The sequence below is a fragment of the Calidris pugnax genome, unplaced genomic scaffold, assembly GCF_001431845.1.
Source record: "Calidris pugnax isolate Ruff unplaced genomic scaffold, ASM143184v1 scaffold20, whole genome shotgun sequence".
NCBI classification, from domain to species: domain Eukaryota; kingdom Metazoa; phylum Chordata; class Aves; order Charadriiformes; family Scolopacidae; genus Calidris; species Calidris pugnax.
Window position 1 is genome coordinate 22,029,285 of NW_015094510.1, and position 20,769 is coordinate 22,050,053.

Genomic DNA, 20,769 nt, shown 5'->3' on the forward strand with positions numbered 1-20,769 from the left:
TTCACTCCCCACAAAAAGTCAAAGTGATTCCTGTTAAATCTCCTCAAGCCATACCTTCTCTGCTGAATTTACAGTGCATGTTTTCAGTAGGGATAAAAGGTCAATATAGCCTTTTTTTAATCTTTCTGTCATTGCACTTTTAAGACAGGAAGGAAGGGTGGACCGGGCAAAGACCTGGCTCTCAGGGAACAGGAAGGGAGGGAAGTCTAGCCAGCCTGTTGGTTACTCAACCCTTTCATTTACTGGAAGTAAGTCCAGGAGCGAGATGAATTCTAGCTCTGTGCTGCTCCTGAAAGGGAGTGCACAGATGTACAAATATGGCCTTGTTGGACAAATGATCATGTTCTTCCATCATAAATGAACTACCCACTGTATAGCATAAGGATAAGAAAGCTGCACAAGTACAGCTGTTTAAAACTTGTGTTCACAGAGCACTAAATACACTCGATGTAAATACTTCATATTTATTTTGGAATCATATGTAAGAGTAAATTTAATGAAATTCTGCCTAGACAGTTTGCTAAGATTTATATACTTTCATAAAAGTCTTGCTATATAGTCAAAATAGAAATGTAAGAAATGTTTCCACTAAGAGCATATAGATGATGATTATTTTTTTATTTCACATATGAACTTCTATGTGCTTTAGCAGCAAATAGATTCAAAACTGCATTCAATTTCCAACAGTATCATTAATTTCTTGGCTTTGCACTTTTTTCATATACCATGTATGCTCGTATGTATGTTAAATGTGCACTTTATTGCCATTTTAATAATGCAGAATTGCAGTACTTCATTTTTGCATAGTGTTGGGTCATTTTTATAAATCTATTATTTACACAGTGTCTGCATATACTGTCTTCAACTTGTTGTAGTGTAGATTCCAAATAAGGACATCAGGAGTGAAATTTTACACCTTCTATCAACCAAAAGCAGAATTGTCTTAGCAATATTTAGGATACTCATAGCCATGCAATAATATCTTCCCTACAGTCAACATTTTTTCCACTTCATGCATGTCCATAACAAGGCCCCGTAACTACAATCAATCTAAATTAAAGGAAAATAACTGCTGCAATGGAATCCTTGCTCCTTGAAATCAACAGCAAAACTCTCATGACCCACATTAAGATTGGGATTTCATATGCAATATATGCAATTAAGAAGATAAAGCCAACAATTCCTATTCCAAATACTTTAGACTGGGGCAGGGGGAAGACAGAGAGATGAACTGCCCTAAGCTCTAACCAAAGCAGCTACATGCTCTAATTCTGTTGGACCCTTTGAGACAAAACATATTTTTTTTTTCTGTTAAAGACAGATTTCTAGATAAGTTAACTCTAATTGAAAAATCTGTAGAATGAAACATTAGAATCAAGTAGTGCAGTTGTGTTTGTGTAGATCTTCTTTCATTCACATCTCTGTTGTAAGCATTTTTTAATGTGCTATGAAGTTCCATGTCCCTGGGAACCATTAAAACCGTTAAGTATTAATTTGGACTCAATAGTTTTCACTTATGACCTTGCTTTTGCGAGTAAAAAAACAGGATTTTTTTGTCCCATAATTTTGTAAATGGGTAATTTCACCTAGCTTGCTTATACTTTAGCAATGTTTATAGCTATTTTACTGCCAGGGTAACAGTCTACATGAAAACCCATTTGTTTCTACTGTGCAGCAAGTTCAGTTCTGAACACGTCACCTTTAATTTTGCCTTCAAATTGCCTTCTTTACACATTACTTCAACCCAACCTCTCATAAGGACCCAAGGGCTATTCTATAAGCCCATCACCACCACATCTTATACTCCCTCTACCATGTGCCCTTCTGCTGGTGAAGAAGGACAATGTGTAAAACACAAGGAAAGGGAAAACACAAAAGGGGCCAGCTGCAGTCCTACGGCAATCATGATGAAACCATTATTCACTCACTACATCTAATGGATATAATAGTTATGTTTTTGGATGGGAATAATTACCAGTATGTTATTTACCACATTTAGGCCATTATGAAAAAGGGACACTTAATCACTAGTACATTGCTTAGAGTCTTATTTATTTATATTTGGATTTCCCATATTTTTTTCACTGAATTTCACTGAGTTTTTAGAGTTGGAAGGGACCATAGAGATCATCTAGTCCAACTCCCCTGCTGAAGCAGGATTGCCTAGAGCTTGTCAGAGCATGTTACTCAGGACTGCATCCAGGCGGGAATTACACTTTTTTATTTTTCATTTTTTTATTATTTTATTATATTTTTACATTTTATTACATTTTTAATTTCCCTTTTTTAGCTTGACCTACATGTTTCCATCTCCTAGAAGGATATAAAGCATTAAATGTTTTTGCTTTTCAATCTGTATTCTCCAACTGAGTGTACTTCTAAGAAGAGAATAATTAAAATGAGCACAAATTTTTGTGCAGTTTATGATGAAACCCTTGCAACAGGCACCTTATACAGACAGTTTTGTATGAAAACTGAGTCTTACTGTTAAGTTTTCACTGTCATGGCCAAAGTATTACATTCATTTTGTATTTTCATATGGAAAAATGTCTGCAGGTTGGTCCAAGATTACACAGCGCCCTTTTTCTGCCTCCAGTGTTGTCAATTCACAGAACATTTATATACCGTGGTAAGAACAGAAGATACGTTAGTAGGGGCTGAGAAAAGACTAATAAAAATGTTTCCTTGGGTGAGGATAAGTCTCTTGGATAATTATGGGTTTTTTCACCTGAGCTTTTGATCTTTTCATGTACTGCAACTTTATGGTTTCCTGTAATAGGAAGTTTAAGTCATAGTTCAGTAGTACTGGGTTTAATAACATTTCTCTAACTGGGAACATAGATCATGCTAATGCTGTAGCAGTGATGCTCTTTGCCAACAGGCAACTTTCAAGAACTTTTAAAACACAATTTTAAATATACTATAAAGATATTTAACCATCTGTAAAACGTATACAATTTCCTGTATATATTTTCTTTATAGACGTGTATGCCTAAAAAGGAAAAAACAGTCACTGTGAGGAATCCAGTTTGTGAGGCCAATGGTGAGACATTCTGCAAGTCAGGATCAGTAAGATTACTTCAGACATTGCTCAAGGTACTGTTAAGAGTTTGAGGAGGGTGATGCAACTGGCAGCCAGACAGAGCCCACAGGACAATACTATTTGCCAGACAGGAGGACTGACACTACAGCCATCTGCAGAGAAACAGATCTGCCTGTGCACAGTCTGGTCCCTAGACACTGGATCCATCACCACCGTCACAACTTTGCTCCTAAAAAGCTGTTTGAGAATGGTCAGGACAAAATGCTGGTTCTCAGAGAGCTGCTTAGGGGCTGTAAGCAATGATTTCAGAATGGTTTAAATAGTTTGGGGGTTTTAAAGTTAAACTTGATGCTGATTACTCTGGGTTCTGCTCATTGTAAGTTACTCCAAAGGGTTTTTTTCAGTTGTTTTTTCCCACCTCTGAAGCTGACTTGCAAAGGCAAATTTAAAATCAGTTCATGCCTTTTGCTGCTTTTTAATTTACAGTTAGAAGATACAGCTCAGACATTTTAAAGTGACTAGTGATCTGGGCATTTTAGCATCACTTAATCAATGTCATTCAAATTGAACAGAGATAATTTGATAAAGTCACAAAAAGAAAATTTGACAGTATGTCATTTTTGATGCCTTAAAATTGAAAGTCAAAATCATCTGTTCATGGGGATTCTCCTTCTTTTCCTCCTTCAGTTCTCTAGTAAAAATGTCAGGAATGTCACGTTTGGCCTTTCCTGTTTTTGTTACGTGACTTTATGTGTTCCAGGAATAAATAACAAAGCTTTCCACACCTTACCTGGAAGGCAGAAGCAAGGGATTATCAACCTGATCTTCCTGCATCCTATAGACTCTTTAAATATTTGAGTTAACTTAAAAAAAAATTAAAATGAAATGGTTTGACTTAAAAGGACATGCCCTCTTACATGGATTTCAGTATCATGTGGAATCATGGTCTTCAGAGTTTTCCATGTAGACCACACTTACATTTTTCATATCAGCAAAACTATCCGTATTTTTGTGACAAATTTGTAACACTGCTGTCATCGTTTGCAAAACAGCTTTTTAACACTGAGATGTACTGACCTAATCTACCAAGTGAACCATACCAAGTAAAGAAAGACTCTTTGCTCTAACTTCCTATATCTACTCTGGCTGAATTCTATCAAATCTCTACTGTGCATTACAAATTTTTGAATGAAAATTTAACTACAATTTAGCCAAACTAAAATTATTTTGATAAGTATGAACCATGTTCTTGAAAACAGGCTCATCAGCCAGGTACAGTTCAGGCCCCATCTCCCAATCACAGGCATACATCAATCCCAGCAGCACTAGAACATCTCAAAATGATGGTGCTGTTCAAGCAGAAAACAATGTGAAACCGGAAAAGGGAAACATTCCCAACAACTCAGGCTGATGCAGACAGATAGGCTGAAATTTTCAATCTGAACAGTTTGTTTGGAAAATTTCAAGGAACTGAAAATTAGCTTTTCTGACAGGGCACCTAAGGCAACCTCAGCTCTGTATTTTTCTATCAACTCTACATGTATGTAGAACTCTAGATACACAGTTAGAAATATATGCAAATGTTGTGTATAACAAAATTTGCTTTTCTTTTCTGTCTATTGTTTTTTTCCCTTCAGCATTCAGAGTAAATTGCTACAGTAGGAAATACACAGTTGTTTCACTCTAGGAAGTTTTCGCTGTTCTCATTAATTGATCTTGACTTAATTGTTCAATTTTCTGTCTACTTGCCAATAACTAGGAGATGAATTCTTTCTTGTAAAGGGCCAAAATTTGCTTAACCATGAATATTTAATCAAACCACAGCCACCCATTATGTGTTTGTTTAATACACTGCAGGAACAGTATCACAAAGTTTGCATATGGGTGGCTTAGTTTGCTTTTCTTTCCCATTTATGTGTGACGTTCTTCCCATAGGAAGGAAAAACATATATATAAAATTAAGGTCAGAATACCACAAAAAATTTCATTAGGCAGCCACAGAGTACTCACAAAGCACCCTCCTTTAGCCTTCAGTGCCTGGCTCCCCTGTGGGGTCTCGCTGTGCAAGGAGGGCAGGGAGCTTCCCAGAGCAACGCAGAAGTCCTGCTGTTTGCCTCCTCTCCAAGCAGGCTACCTCTCCTCAAAAAGCAGCTACAGAACAACCTAGAGAGTGTAACTTTGTCAAGCTAAAATTATGAAGTGAGCCTTTGTGAATGCCAGTGAGGTCTCACAAGGCATCTTTGCTTCTGGTGCGATGTATCTAATGTCCCAGAAAACACGGTACACGTCTTAAATCCATTTGAGGTGCTGAATTCCTACTCATACCTATCTCCTCTCCCACAGTTAACTAATATGGTACCTGCAGCTTATGGCAGTCACTTTCAGAGTTGTTGCTGCTACTTCTACTATGTCTTTCTCTCCTGCATTTCTGGCACCCCTGGCAGCACAGTGGTGAGGGCAGCCACGGAGCTGGCAGCGATGGCCAGAGCAATGGAAGCTGAGGCAGGAATGGCAGAGCAGCAAATAACTTTGTTGCATACGATACACCCCGAGTTTATCCCTCCTCTGTTGAGAGTGGGTTTTAGCATCCTTTATGCAACTTAAGTTCTTTAGCACCTATCTTTCTTTATTTCAAAATAGATTACTTATGCAGGATTTTTTTCTGGATTTTTTTTTTTAAAGAAACACACTGCTGCCAAAAAATAATTCTTTTATACTACCATTAAAAGGTGTGTATATTGCTACTGGTTTTATTTTTGTACTTGTCCCGTTTCCCTAACATAATCAATTTATTAATCTAATACCAGATATGAATTTCATTTTATTAATTACAATTTTATTGTTTCATTAAATGAAATCTAATTCATTATATAAATTCTATTTTAGCTTTTAATTCTTTTTCCCTGCCAACCATTTTTCTCTAATTATTATTTACCTTGGCGTATACAGGCATTTATCCTGACAACAGAATTTATGCTTATTTATGCTTAATTTTAAACACAACAGGTTGGCTCAGCCTATGTGAAGTGCAGCATGTGTGTAAATCATGCTGGGTCACAGCTACAGAGACAAAATAGACTGATGAGACTGATGACAACGACCATAAAAGGAAAAACCCCATAAAAGGAAGACCAGGGGACATGCGCCTGTTTCAAAAAGCAGATAGTCTGAAAAGATACAAAGTATGCTTCGAAACCTACATCAGGGCAAACAACCAGAAAGTAATGCATGTGCCTAATACAATGTAAAAAGCAAAAAGTTCTACAGCAAAAAAATACTGAACTTGAAAACAGTGGAGAAATTCTCCTAATTTTCAACCAAGAATGGTTAGGCAAAACACTTGTCATTCTACTAAAGTATGTTGAGAGATACTGTTTTTCCAGTATGCAACAATAGTATAAAGACATTGCCTTTATTGTCTTGTAGTTGTCTTGTAGCCTGAGGAATGAAAATAATATAATTTCCAGTGTCTTACTTGATCAAACTGGGGGTCTTCTCCTCGTTGCAGAGATTTGGTCAGTGGCTTCTCCTAAAAAAAAAAAAAATTAAATATGTATTACTTGAGATCAATACCAGGATATATTCTAACAACTCTACTATTAGTTTTATGTTAGATTTTTATACACACAATTTGCCTCCTGACCAGTTTCATGCTGGAGATATCGTTTGTTTTGCAAGCAAAGGAGATCTAATATGACCTAATACTGACAGAGTGTCTCTAGTGTCTTTCCAAGAAAGAAAAGGATTAACCATTTATTACATCCAAGTTAATTGGTGCTCACAGTGATGATAAATTCTTTCAAAATCCTAAAAAGCACTTGGTATTTCCTCTAACACATAACCAAGGAGCTCTGTTTAGCTGCTTCAGGTACCTTCTTGTTACAGTACCACTGGGCAATACAAACATGTCCACAGAGATAGTGCATCACACAGCACATACTGAAGGAAAGGCGATTTTGGAAGAATCAAATATCATAGAGTTCATTTTTAAGAAAGATAACTGTGGAAAAAAACAGCTGTATGACCCAAAAAACCCCCAATCAGACAAAAAAAAAAAGGCATTTTTGGAATGGTAGCAAATTTTCAGGACAAGTTCTCAGAGAATATGGGAAGGCCGAGGAGAACTGCCCAGCCCAGAAATCTGAGTCCTCACATGTGAACATCCATTCACCTTTAGGGCTTTTTTGCCAAGTAGGCTCAATTACTGATGCATGTAGAAGTTCACAGGCCAGTATTCGAGATATAAACAAATATACAAGTTTTTATTTGTGTATATATATACAAAACATGAACCTCCTAAACCACAATGAAGATAAACAATACATGAAGGCAGATGACAGTCTGAAAAACATGTCACTGTCACAATTCTGCACTGAATTGTACTACTGTTGCTGTCTGAAATGTGTCAGTGCCTTATTCTTCTGTAAATCATGCATCTTTCTCCTCTTACAGCTGCAAGATCGGGGCTCTCCCCCCAGCTCAGCATGAAATCTTCTGTTCAGCTTTCAGCAAACTATTACACTCATCAGCATCTGTTAATGTATCAGGCAAAATACCATCACTGCCAGGGGATGCGAGATGCAAAACAAAGAAATCTGTAAAGCTGCCGAGATAATGGAATGGAAAGACTTGAGGTGGTCCAAAGATTTATATTATTTAATGTTTCTCTCCAGAGAAAATGTTGTACAGTATAATCTGCTGACCGATTTTGAAATTAATTATGCTGATCCACTTGTAATGCCAGCTGGCGAGGAGGCTGGCTGCAGGGTGATTGCAGTATCCCCTGACTACCTACCAAATAGAAAAATCAACAAAATGTTTTCTACTGAGTCATTTATTCAGGACAGTCATCAATATTTTTCATTGTTCTCTCTAACGTCTGGAGTGACTCCTCCACATTACATTAAGGGCACAACAACTATTAATTAGAGCTTTATGACAGACTATTGGTAACAAACAGACAGGGTAAAAACTTGTAGCCCAGAAACAGACACCAAACACCACCCCACCCGCTGTCCTCCTCCTCAATCAGTGACTCGGTGCTACCCTACCTAGCTGTGTCTCCTGGGAGGACAACACTTCTTTTGTCTATTGCCACACACTGAAAAGGACAGCAGAGAATCTTTCAAAAATACAGTTCAATTTATTTAAAAGATTCTTAAGTTTTCATGGGTCCTGGACAAATCAGTGTCCTGAAAATGTGCAGGTTAGGGCAAAAAGCACCAAACACACAATCGTTTTTTTTAATTAAAAATTGCTGATTCTGTTGCAGAAAGCTTGTATTACCACAGAGACATTTCTTAAGGTCTGTTTCAATAAAAAGGGCTTTGGCATCCAGAAACTTTGTGTTCCAGTGCCCGACACCGCAGTGCTTGGCTTTCAGAGTAGTACCTAGAATCCTGCAGCAATGCATTCAGTGTTTTCAGGCAGAAATGAGGTGTGGGACTTCTCATTACATGCTTATCTGTAAGGTGGACACATCTCAATGAGAAAAAATTTGCTCTGGGAATCCAGGTCTGGAACTGAAGTCCTGAAAATGATCCAATCACCTGTTGCCTATCTCTGGAAACACACACACCTCACAAATACTTCAGTCTCCAATGACAATGTTCCGCCAGGACTGTTTCTAACTTAGTGAAGATCCCTTTGACAAGGCCATACAACCCATCTCTTGCCCTCTTTCAGGCAACCAGACCAGGGTTTCCCAAACCGTGGTACATTCACCTAAAGAAATGGTTCACAGGCCATGCAACCAAGTCCCTTCCAACCCAAACCATTCTATGATTCTATGAAAATAGAAAAGGATGACTGCTTGCATGATGAGTGTTACAAGTGACCACGTCAGGAAGACACTGCTAAGTAAATTCAAAGACAGCTCAACTACATGCAGGTGCTTCAAGTGTCCTTTGAAAACAGCATTTTTTCTTTATGGAACAGATAATTTCTTCTCATCTACTGTAAGCAACTTGCCTATTCTATACCACTTAGTTATAATATCCTTACAAATCTTGCCATTTCATTTTATGCAGTATTTTCAAGAACATTGTTATGGCAGCTGCTATTTAAAATATATTTATACTCAAGGGTAGATGTTTTCATTATATACCGAAGGTTCATGGCTGGCAAAGACAAGGTTAAAAAGGATAATAAAGTGAAATTTCCTCTGAGTAATAGATTCCATAGCAGTCTATTTACTCTGGAGATACAGTTATTTAAAAGTTTTTTAGAAATCTTAAAAATATTTTCCAGCCTCAAGGCACTATTTTATTTTTATTTATTTTCTTGCCCACCCAATTCAGAAATGGCAAAGAGGCCCTTTCATATTATGAGTTGACTCTGAGTCTCTGTAGCTATAATACATTCTACAGAAATGTCTTCCAAATCTTGGATGAATAGGTAGGCTGAATTTGGAGCCAAAGCCTACAACCACAAAATATGAATAAAGAAAGTTTTGATTAATCTGAAAGAGCTCATAGCTTTCTGGGCTATAAAAAACATCAAAAAATTTCAGAAGAATGGATTCTCAATAATAACATTTCCATTATTAATCACCAAGTTAAACATCCTTATTTCTTGTTTGAAGTGCTACCTTCAATTGTATACTCTGTTAATACTGGAAACTCCCACGATTGAATACATGTTAGAGATAAGCAGAAAAGATCAGCAAAAACAATTTTGCATTTAATGTTTGAAACGAACATTTTTCAATAAAACAATCTAAACTTTTTGCATCACCAATGCTTACAAAACAAAATGCTCACCTAAAAATTAATTTACTTCCTCTGCCTCATTCCTAATGTCAAAACATTAATAGAATAGAATAAAATAGAATATGTTGAATGTGCAATGCAAATGTATATTTTATCACATTTGCATGCATTAATGAAATATTGACAATTTATCTAAAAAATAACATATGAGTCAAACCCCCTCTTCACAGAGGCACATTAAAACATTTCTCCAAAGACTGTCAGCTACTTTTAATGGTTAATATATTAACTCTTTTTCAGGGCTGCTACACAAATGTAATTGGGTAAATTTACACAGGAATAGCTTTCCTCTGCCACCTGTCACAGAACTGACTGTTCATGGAAACATGAAAACAAAAGGATGTTGTAGTGCCCATTAAGCTTCACTATGTTATGATATATAATGCCCCTTTAAGTCATTTCTAACCTCAGCAACCATTAGGCACATTGTTCCTACTGAACTATGACTGGGTACTGTATTACAGACTGAGATAAAACCATCTTTTTGTAAGAGCATGGAGGATGCAAGGATATTTTGATACAAAATGGAGCTTTTGCACTGCAATGCTAAAAAGCAGCCAGACATACTTTCCCAAGTTGTCTGCTGGGGTGGAAGAGTTACCACAAGGAAAGAGAAATAGAATGGACCTTTCCACATAAAATGGACTAGACATGGACCACATGCAACTATTACAGCTAATAGATATAGATATATATATATAAAATGCATGTAAGCACAATCTTAAGAACCAAAAAATATATAACTGTAATTCTTTCCTGCTTAAGGTTACACTATCATATAAGGCCCAAAAGAAACTGAACGTCTTTGTATGATATTCTTTTCAGCAGGAAAGGAAGGTGGTGTTTTATAGGAAAAAAATAGCTCCAAAAATAGCTGGATCAAACATGGTCAATTTTTAATTTTGCCATTGGTTAATTCGTACAAAGATTTGAAAACATAATGCTGCCAATCTTGTGCTGGTGTGGTCTGTAGACCATTATCTGTATAATCTATGAGAAAATGCCACGACACCAATTCACTTCTGAAGACTGGGAATGCAAAATTTTATTCCACAGGGGAGCAGCCACTGACCTACCAGCCCTTTGCCTCTGAAAGGGACAGTTTGTCTGTCTGGTCCCTGCCTCCATTTCAGCTGTGTGCTCCTGCCTCCTCCCTCCCAAGGATCTTGCATGCAGCAGCTGAATTTGCAAGTACTTCTGATTTGCCCTCTCAAAATCAGATAGAACAGTCTCATTCACCTTTTTACTCTTTAGAAATTCCTCCCTCCCAGTAAGCCTAGTTAATTTATACCTAAGCAATTAAGAGAGCCAAGGTTTTTGACTCAAAAGCACAATCTGTTTACTCTGATAGTCTCCTAAATGTCTCCCACCTGGAACTTCTATGAAACAGGCAATTAGTGTCCTGTTTTCACAACCATTCTTTGCAAGTCAGCAGGTCCTCCTGTATAAAAATAAAAATTGCCAGTTCAGTGGATGAAAACAGAATCTTTGATTCCTCTTGTTGCTCTGCTCAGCACCAATTAACTGCTAGATGCCTCTTCTAAGAGACTGTGTCAGTGACCACGGTACACAGACAGTAAAATAAACAGAAAAGGGGATTTCCTGTATTAATCTTTGAAATTCTACGCATACACCAAAAGGAAGTTCTAAGTGCAAGCACAATAAAAAAAGACAGCTTCAAGAAAACACCACAACTCTGCATAAGACAAAATTACAGACTCCAAAAAAGTTAAAGAAAACTCTGATGAACTTCATGTAACTTTTCAAAATTAAGTAAAAAAGAAATGCTAATTGTACATGGTATTTCATATGGAGAAAAAAAAGCATATTTCAAGTGTCTGTGAAACATATATATATATATTCTACATCTCCCATAAATTTTTATTTCAGCAAACTCAGGTCAAAAACCTGTTTCTCATTACAATTATTGCATAAAAATAATGAAAGGTGCATGTTTAGAAGACCGGCTCAGTAGTGCTCAGTCTGTTCTTTCTTCATGCAATTGCTCTTTTCTTTATAAGAGCTCTTCTGTTTCGTTCACGTGGAAAAAGATGCGCCCAGTACTGCTGAATACAAAACTATGTAAGAAAACACCAGTTCAGCTTCAAGTACAGAATTTCACTCACTGGCTCTGACTCTTGCCTCTTAGGCATCCATGTCATGTATTGTTCTGAATTGGTGATAGTTTATGTCATCATACCAGGTATTACAGTCTAATTTTTGTCTGATTATCACAATCTCTGCAAAAGGCATTTTTTTACCTGTGATATCTACCAACACTTAAAATGCGGACACTCAGAAATTTTGTTCATGAGAATGTTTAATCTGAAGTAACTGATATATCAGAAAAAAAGGCCAAACAAGCCAAAGAAACAGCAAATTAATTTCAGTACTAATGCTACACAGATGTAAATTCCAAGCAGACTGAAGAGAGCAGCAAACCCACTAAATTAGAGATTGCTTTCTAAGTTATTAGATGCCGAGTGCAAAAATCAGCACTGCAACTTTCCCAAAATAACATGGAACTTAAGAAAAAAACCTCACAAAAAATCTTTCCCTCACCTACCTTGAGCAAGCAACTTAAGAACTCTGATACTCTCACCTGATCAGTAAAAAAATTCCCAGACATGCCGTCAACCCAGTGTTCACAATACATGGGCACAAACTTAAACCAAAGTTTTAGTGCTGTTAAAAATATACAGGTAACTGCAAAAAAACCCAACAAACCCCAAACAAACCCTACTGCTCTCAGCATTTATATCTTCTTTAATATTTTTCCATTGTGAAGTAATGTGCTTTCTTGGAGGTAGGAAGTAAAATAATTCCTTTTACTAAGGTATTTTAAACCCAAATAAGCTGATGGTTGCCAGTGGAAGTATTTTAAATACATGCTTTTGTAAAATCTGCAAAGTTGAAAAAAGTACTACGGATGACTGCACTGAAATTTGAGGTAGATTCTAGCACAAGCAAGAAAGAAAACTGTATTGGCTGTTTATTTTCAGAGTTCTGTGTTCATAGGAATTATTTTTAAAACTGTAATTAAATGAACACATCAAAATCTTGTCTTGAACACATACAAGTTGTAAGGTCTGGGCTAGTACCACAATACTTTCCTTCGTTTTCCCTGATTTGAATTACTCCAATACTACACTGCACAGAAAAAGAGGTGAAATTTCCAACCTGCAAGTTTGATAAATTTAAAAAGAGTATCTGGAAATGAAGTCCGGGCACAATGTTGACACCGTAAATCCATCATAGACCTGTGTTAGTAGACTGAATCTGACTTAAAAGTCCTCAGTGTAAGAAGATAAAATTTTGTTAACTGGAACCTAACTTGTTGAGGCAAATTCTCTGCTGAGGTAAAGATTATTATCAAGTCATAATGGCATCCTTGATTATGATGAAAATTCATGAAGGACCATGATGTACAGCTTGGGGAAGTACTATGAATTTAATATAATGGATTAACTAAGGCACTACTAACTGAATTTTAGGTACAGGATTGAGTTTATTAGCAGTCCCAAATCTAACCAATGAATTATAAGGGTTAAGTTTCATGCTATCAATATTCCCGATGTCTGTACCTATAATCAACTATTACAGATTCAGTGACTTATCACTCCTAAAAGAGTAATTGTCTAACTGGTATTTGGCTGTAAATTTGAATATTCAAAAAAACTCCAAGCCATCCTCAGTCAGTCATTGCTAAACTAACTAAACTGGTATTAATGAAATGAGAAAAGCCTGTTATAGAAAGCAGCAGTAATAAACTGTTGCGGAGTTGGAAAACAACACGGCTATTACATTGCAAAGCCTGAGTGCAGCAAGACACACAAAAAAATTACAGATTTTTTTGCTTATGTGATGCTAATGATCCATAAAAATGCTATTTCCACCTTGCTCTCAACATGAAGCCAGGAAGAAGGCTTTCTGAAGTCATACTTTAATAATTAATGATACTTTGTAGAAGGCTTCAGTCAGGAGTGCTGTGACGAGGTGCCATATCAGAGTCCAACGTCTTTCATCTATGAGACTGTGCGACTGGAATAAACATGATGCTCTGAAAAAGCATTTGATACAGTGATTTGTATGAAACTTATTTTTAGCATTCGAAGAACAACAGACTATGGAGATCTGGACTTCCACATCCATGTTAAGACCTTTGCATGAAAAGAGCTATTCAAAGCCTTGCTCCAGCTGTTTAATGAGGTGGTTCAGCGAAGCACTCTTCATCTGACAATATATGTATTTTTAAAAAAATATTCAGGGGTATGCATAGAATCATACATTCATAGAATTGTCTACATTGGAAGGGACCTTTAATATCATCTAGTCCAACCATCAACCTCACTCTGATAAAAATCCATCACTAAACCATGTCTCTACGCACTATGTCTACCTGTCTTTTAAATACAGCCAGGAATGGTGCCTCAACCACTTCCCTGGGCAGCCCATTCCAATGCTTAATAATCCTTTCAGTGTAAAAATTTTTTCTAATATCCAATCTGAACCTCCCCTGGTGCAACTTGAGTCCATTCCCTCTTGTCCTACCGCCTGGTACTTGGGACAAGAGACCAACCACTGCCTCGCTACCACCTCCTTTCAAGTAGTTGTAGGGAGTGATAATATCACTTCTACGAAGAGAAGGTTTTTGTTGACAGCAGGCTTCTGTAAAATTGAAACACTGAAAAATCCACTGGTAAATTAAATAGATTTAGGAGACAAAGTCATTACAGTCAAAAGTTTGTAACTTCTGCAGTACTGTTCCCTCCTCTCTATCTCTGACAATACTTCTGAGAGCTGGCGAAGAGGGTGAGAGCATGCTCTTCCTGACCTTGACACACCCTGGTCATTTGGTACATCTTTGTTTCCTAAACAGAGAAGTTGACTGACACTTCAATCCTATATGCAAAGAGTTTTACACCAACTAATTTATTATGAGCAAAGGAATTTCTTCTGTGCAAGAAGGACATGATAGACGCATGGAGAAAGCTTTTTTTCCTGCATAGAATAGGGGATGTGCAGCTTTCCTTGAGCTCATCACATTCTCAGATTGATTATGAGAGTGCTGTCCTCACCTTTAGTCAAACCTCCTGCCCGTGGCAAGTGTAATACTATGGGGATTTAGGGAACCTCCGCGTTCCCAGCAGTGGATGAGGTTCCTTCTGTTAGTACATTCATAGGGAACTGGTAAAATGCTATAAAAACAGGGAGGTCAGGATGGGTGGGCAAGTTTCCCACATTTGCGAGCCTTGGGAATGAAAATACAGAACTGGCACCAGACCTCTACTAAAAGGTACAGCAGAGTAAAACACAGAAAGGCCCTCTGGATGCAGACATCCAGAATACCCTGTGGCCAGGCAGGACAGCTATCCTACCTGCTACCGCCTACCGAGACATGGCTGCATGGGAGAGACCTGCAGTTGTTTCTGATACAGAACTGCCCATGAATCCCCTCTGTTCCCAGTACCTTACCCTTCATGCGCTAAGCAGGATGTGCTTCAGTTACATCAAGGTGAGCTGCTGAGGTGCTTCCATGGCTTTGCTGGTGCCAGGGCTCAGAAGGGCCAGCCATGACCAGGGCTCCCCACGGGGACAGCAGGGCTGGGCATGGCAGCCAGGGCTGGTCCCCCTGCCCCAGCCAGGAGCCAGGCCAGGATGCAGGCCCACAGGTGGGCCTGACTGAGCAGGGCCCACGGGTGGGAAGGCTTGTGGGGAGCTGGAGATCAGCCCTGTATGGTGGTGGTGGTACTGTGGCAGGGACTGATGGCCCCAGCACCTAGAATGGGGTCCCAGGCAGTGGGCAGGCACTCAGAGGAGGCCATTAAGGCTTATTAGTGCCCTCAGGGCCCTGACCAGCTGGTTACCCATTCAGAATAATATGACCTAATTTAATCAAAGCTATAGGAAACCCTTATCAGTTGATTTGAATAAATTTAGAGTTGTAATTGCAGGGCTGCCCCAGGCACAGCTGAGAGCTCTACAACCAGGAACCATGTTTCACTTAACCCTCAGACAGCTGGGGATAATACACGACAGCTACCGACCCCAGCCATGGTCTGCTGCCTCACAGCCACTGCTGCTTTAACGTCAGGTACCTACTTAATGTCATTAACGATACGTTTATTTTCATAGAATAGACCAATAGACAAGGAAAGGTATATTTTTAAAGTGAACTCAGTCACATGACTGTCAGTAGTTAGTTTTCTTGAAACTTTGTTTATTTAGGGCTTTCTCGGCTACGTATTTATCTCAAAGGCTGTAGCTGTACCATAAAAGATGTGTCCCCAGGTGACCTGATCTGCAGCCTTTTTCTCCTGGTTACTGATACTGATCTGGCAGACATTCAAGGAGGATGCCTGGGTGCCCTTGCAGAGCTAACATCAGCCTCCACTGTTCTTCTGCTACAAGTACAATGGCCAAGAAAGCCATAGTCTCCACCAGTACTGCATGCCCAGTTAAGGAAACAAGAACTTAGTGCGTGGATTTCCAAATTGGGAAGGTAGCTACGTGAAGTATTTAAGTTTTTCTCGTATTTGTCATGCCAGCAGATATGCAGGATCAAATATGGCATAATTCAAGCTGTCTGATGTGTAAACTGTACCATGCCAGACTCAAGCCCGGAAAAGAGCACAAATTTAAACTTAAAAACACACAGCAATCCTGATGAAGCAGTATCCCACTGACTTCAAACATGACACTGAAAGCACGCAAAGGATGAAGCTGTTGCAAAAGTATGGAAAGATACCTCTTTAATTAATTGCTACTATCTAGCAAGAACACTATCAAAGTACATACTTGATTTTCACTCAGTCCTTCAATATCCTTAAAAGACATAAAAATGTGATTAGGGGCATGTGGTAGGTTCTGTGCTATATTTGCAAGCATCGGCCAACACGTGATATAGTGTGACAGTCTCAGCGACCTTGGACTGAATCTGCCTTCCAATGTTAAATCCTCTTAGCGATTTGAACCATCGTATGCACCATTGACTGTCCTCTAACTATATCCATGTGGTAGTAAGGCCCAGGGACAGTAAGCATCTGACATCTGAAGCCTCAAACACCGTTCTCCCCTAAAGCTCAGCCATGGAAACCACGAGATCACTGAAAAAGCTCCTGTGGACATTGCCTGGCCCTGAAATGTAGGAGTGTTTTTACGGGCATGTATCTTCCTGCAAATGACTATGCCAATGGCTATGCATAAATATGCCCTCTTTTTTCCTGGTTGCTAGAATGGCATGTACTTTTTTCCTCTACCAGAAATGGAAGCTGGAATCTGACCTGGGCTGCATCCTGTCTCCATCCTCCTTAACTACCCATGATTACTTCTGAAACCCTCCATTTGTCTCTTCCTATTTTTCAAACAGTGTAGTTAATACTCTTTTCCCTCTACTCTTGTGTTTCAATTCCACAATATGTCTCCCTGCACTACATAGAAGATACTTCATCTGTGGCCACTGACCAAACCACGCAGATCTTTCTAGGTCTTTCAGGAAAGTAACTGTCCTGAGATTCATGATTAGCCACCCTAGAAGGATTACCACTCTACACTGTCCAGTGCTTGGCTTCTGCTACAGATCTCCACCTGAGATGTATAGTGAGATAACTAGAGGGGGATATTATTCCTGAGGTGACGAGTGGAAGGGGAAGTGAAGGCTCTTTATACTCGGAGTTGTCTTTGCTACATTTGATGGCCTCCACCTTCACTATAGAAACTTGATTTTTCCTGTATTTTTCTACCTTGACATCCTTTGATTACATCAGCAGAACTTACTTATTTCACAGATAGTACCTCCCAAGCTTAGCTGCCTCCATCTTTGCTAGGAGAAAGAACAAGCTGATCTGGCCCAACTTGGGCTTTGGGCAGAGCTGGGGTACGTGAGGAGGATTTTGGTAAGACTGGACTGTACTTGGAGAGTCAGTGAAGTTCCAACAAAAGCCAATAAGGAGGGGAGAGTGAAAGCTGAGACCATTGCTTTGCTGAACTGGTTTCTTGAAATGAAGAAGTTAGCTGCTGGGAAGTAAGTAAAAGGAAACAGAACCAAGGGGACAATCCACACAGAAGTCAAGCTTAGCCCTTAGATATGTCTGGGAGTTGAACAAAACACTGAGACCAATGGTTAGCCTGAAAAATTGACCCATGATGCAGCCAATGACCTGCATGAAAGAAACTGCTGAGCTGAGACCTGCTGGGAGCACAAGAAGATGGGGCATTCTCCTGAAGACACTGCCTGTCTTCAGTCCTCCAGACTGTCCTATGACTGACAGACACAGATCTGCCCCATTCAACAAGCCACTGAACGTGGGGCTCCATACAATAAAAGGACAGTATGTTCAGGTTACATACCGAGTAGCTAAAGTAAGATGGTGTGTAAATGCTTTACTTTCTTATGAATAGGTGAGAGGACAGTCCACAGCACAGTATAATAAAGTGAGACAGAATGTCATCAAGAACTATCTTAAGTACTTCAACGACAACTATTGCAATAATAGATAATTATTCTCAATGTCCTACATGATATTTGTCACAACTGGATGTAAAATAATTAATCCACTAATACATGATTTAAATACTAAATAATGAATACAGTAGAAATAAAGAGTTATGATATGTTAGATTTAGAATTATAATATTAGAAACTATGAAATCCTTAGGGTTGGGATGGACTGCCCACGTCTTACACAATTTTGATGTTTTACAGAATTTTGATTTTTTACAGAATTCCATAAGTGTTTATTACACAAACACTAGTGGAATAAAACAATTATATTAATGACTAGCAACCTAATCTTTGAGTGATAGAAAGCAATGCAGAGGTAAATAGGGGCAGATGACAATGGGAATCTGGCAAGTTTGTAGCATTTCCAGAAAAAAGTTCCTAGGGAAGATAATTTTGTATCGGAAAAAAGAACAGCATATTCAATATGTACTTGCATAAGATTATTCAAATAAAGTTGTCTTCAGTTTATTTGGGCACACACATAATGAGTGAATAATTAGAACAGAGCAAGGCAGTTTGCCTTTCCTCTTTTCCAAGTTCCTGACAGTAATTCATGCCTGTGCACTGAATGAACAGGGGTCTGAAGTTCCTATGTGTGCCAAACTATTCATGAGGACATCAGATGTGAGAAATGTGTAAGGCTAATATGTTTCATTATAGGTGAAGAAAAAGGAGTCATTCCTCATGTGATGCAGCTGGAATTTTAGTCCATGTAAGCCAGAAAATTCTACATTATAGCTGTGAGATAAAACTCCTTGGTATTATTACAGCCTGCATAAATCTTACTAGTTATCACTGGCCAGTGGTTGAAAACCAAAACCCCTTCTACTTCCTTTTCTCCCAAGTGTGTCCTTAGCATATTTCTTCGGCAATGCCTAGAGAAAGTGAAGCCTAGACAAAAACTAATTGGACAGCAGTGCCACTATACATGTTGATTGGTCTGTCTTTACAAAAGCAAACTTACATTATTCTTGCCCTTTCAAAGTCTTCCTAACCATCTGCTTGGCTGTTGTCACCAGCTCTGTGATGATACAGGGCTATATTTCAATGTCTTTGAGCTTCTAATGAAATAGAATTAATAAATACACTAGTATCAACCACATCACTGCCTTCATATTTTTTTTTCTCAAAGATCAGATATACCTACCTAATAAAGGGAGAAAGTTACAGACAGAATACATGAATATGCTTATAGTCCTAATCCTATAATGAGTAAATTCTGTTCTTGAGTTCAGTATTCAGAGAGATCCTGAATTTAGACAAGCTCAGTAAAAGAAGATGCTTGCAGGAGAAAAGCATAATGAAAGTTTACCAACAGCTAAATTAACCATTAACCACTGTCAATGCCTGTAGCTCACTATGTTTTATCAATGTCTACAGCTGTGTGTAAGTACTGCTGAATGCTGTATTTAAAGATTAGCCTGATCAGTATGCACAGGATGAATTATTACCCTAAGTGATAATCAACGATCCTAAAAAGGAAACTATTTTCTGGGTTTTTTTCCTTACAGTGTTAATATACGTGAACAGATTTTTATGATTTGAACTGGCAAAAATCTTTCCCTGGCTTCCTCATTCTAGCTTCATTTTAAGGTCACCACTGCTTGAAAAGAAGTCAGCAGTAATAAAATATCAAATTGTGTTTGTGAGTGAAGTAATGCAAAGAAGATTTATAATACAGACTGATAAAAATGTAAATATGAATGCAATCAGCTGTGAAAAAAGGTCTGCAGGAAAAATTCTTACTATTCATTACAAAGGAGAACAATTTTTTTCAGAAAAGAATTAAAGGTTATCAAGAAGAAATTATTTACATTTCCTTTATGTGAATTTAATTTTATAAACTGGAAAATCCCTTTTAATTAATTCTGCTGTCAAATACCTTTAATTTGGATTAATATAATTTGACAATCTGGGTAGAGTAGTTTAATCATTAAAAATTAGCCACATAATGGTGAACTTAATGTAATCATTGGAATGTTTGTTATATCTCAGAGACTCTAAAAGGGTGAAAAAAATTGACCTGAAATTCCAAGTAAAATATTCTCCGGACAAAGTAAAAAAAAAACTCATATCTGGAAAAAAAACAGGTTTCCCTTCTAACTTGTTAAAGACTTAGCAGTGGATAGTCAACATTAGATTCATGCCTAGAAAGCATATTAACTGGGGAGTGGGATTTTTTATGATGATTGCTGCCAGATCCAGTAACCAAAATGCCAAATCAGAGTTGGTTGACAGCCAAGGCAGTGGGAGGAGTAGGTGACATTGCTCACTGCTCTTTCTGCTCCTGGAATCTTCCTACCCCAGCTGAGATTTCATGGGGCTGCAGGCCAGGGTGGGTGCTGTGCCTTTCCCTGTTGCCCTAGAAAATAGCAAAAAATTTTTGTGTCTTGCTACGCTCAGCAGCTCATGGCAGGACACAAACCCAGTTTTCCACCATAGCTGCCAGAACA

At 38.2% G+C, this 20,769-nt stretch overlaps 1 protein-coding gene across 7 annotated transcripts in view; it reads right to left on the bottom strand.

Moving 5' to 3' along the window:
* FRY (FRY microtubule binding protein) overlaps window positions 1-20,769 on the bottom strand; it is a 217,415-nt gene that overhangs the window by 112,917 nt on the left and 83,729 nt on the right. For all 7 annotated transcript variants that reach the window (XM_014965913.1, XM_014965912.1, XM_014965910.1 and 4 more), the window contains exon 3: window positions 6,519-6,572. In XM_014965913.1, coding sequence (XP_014821399.1) covers window positions 6,519-6,572 — 54 coding nt within the window. The remainder of the gene's footprint in view (window positions 1-6,518; window positions 6,573-20,769) is intronic.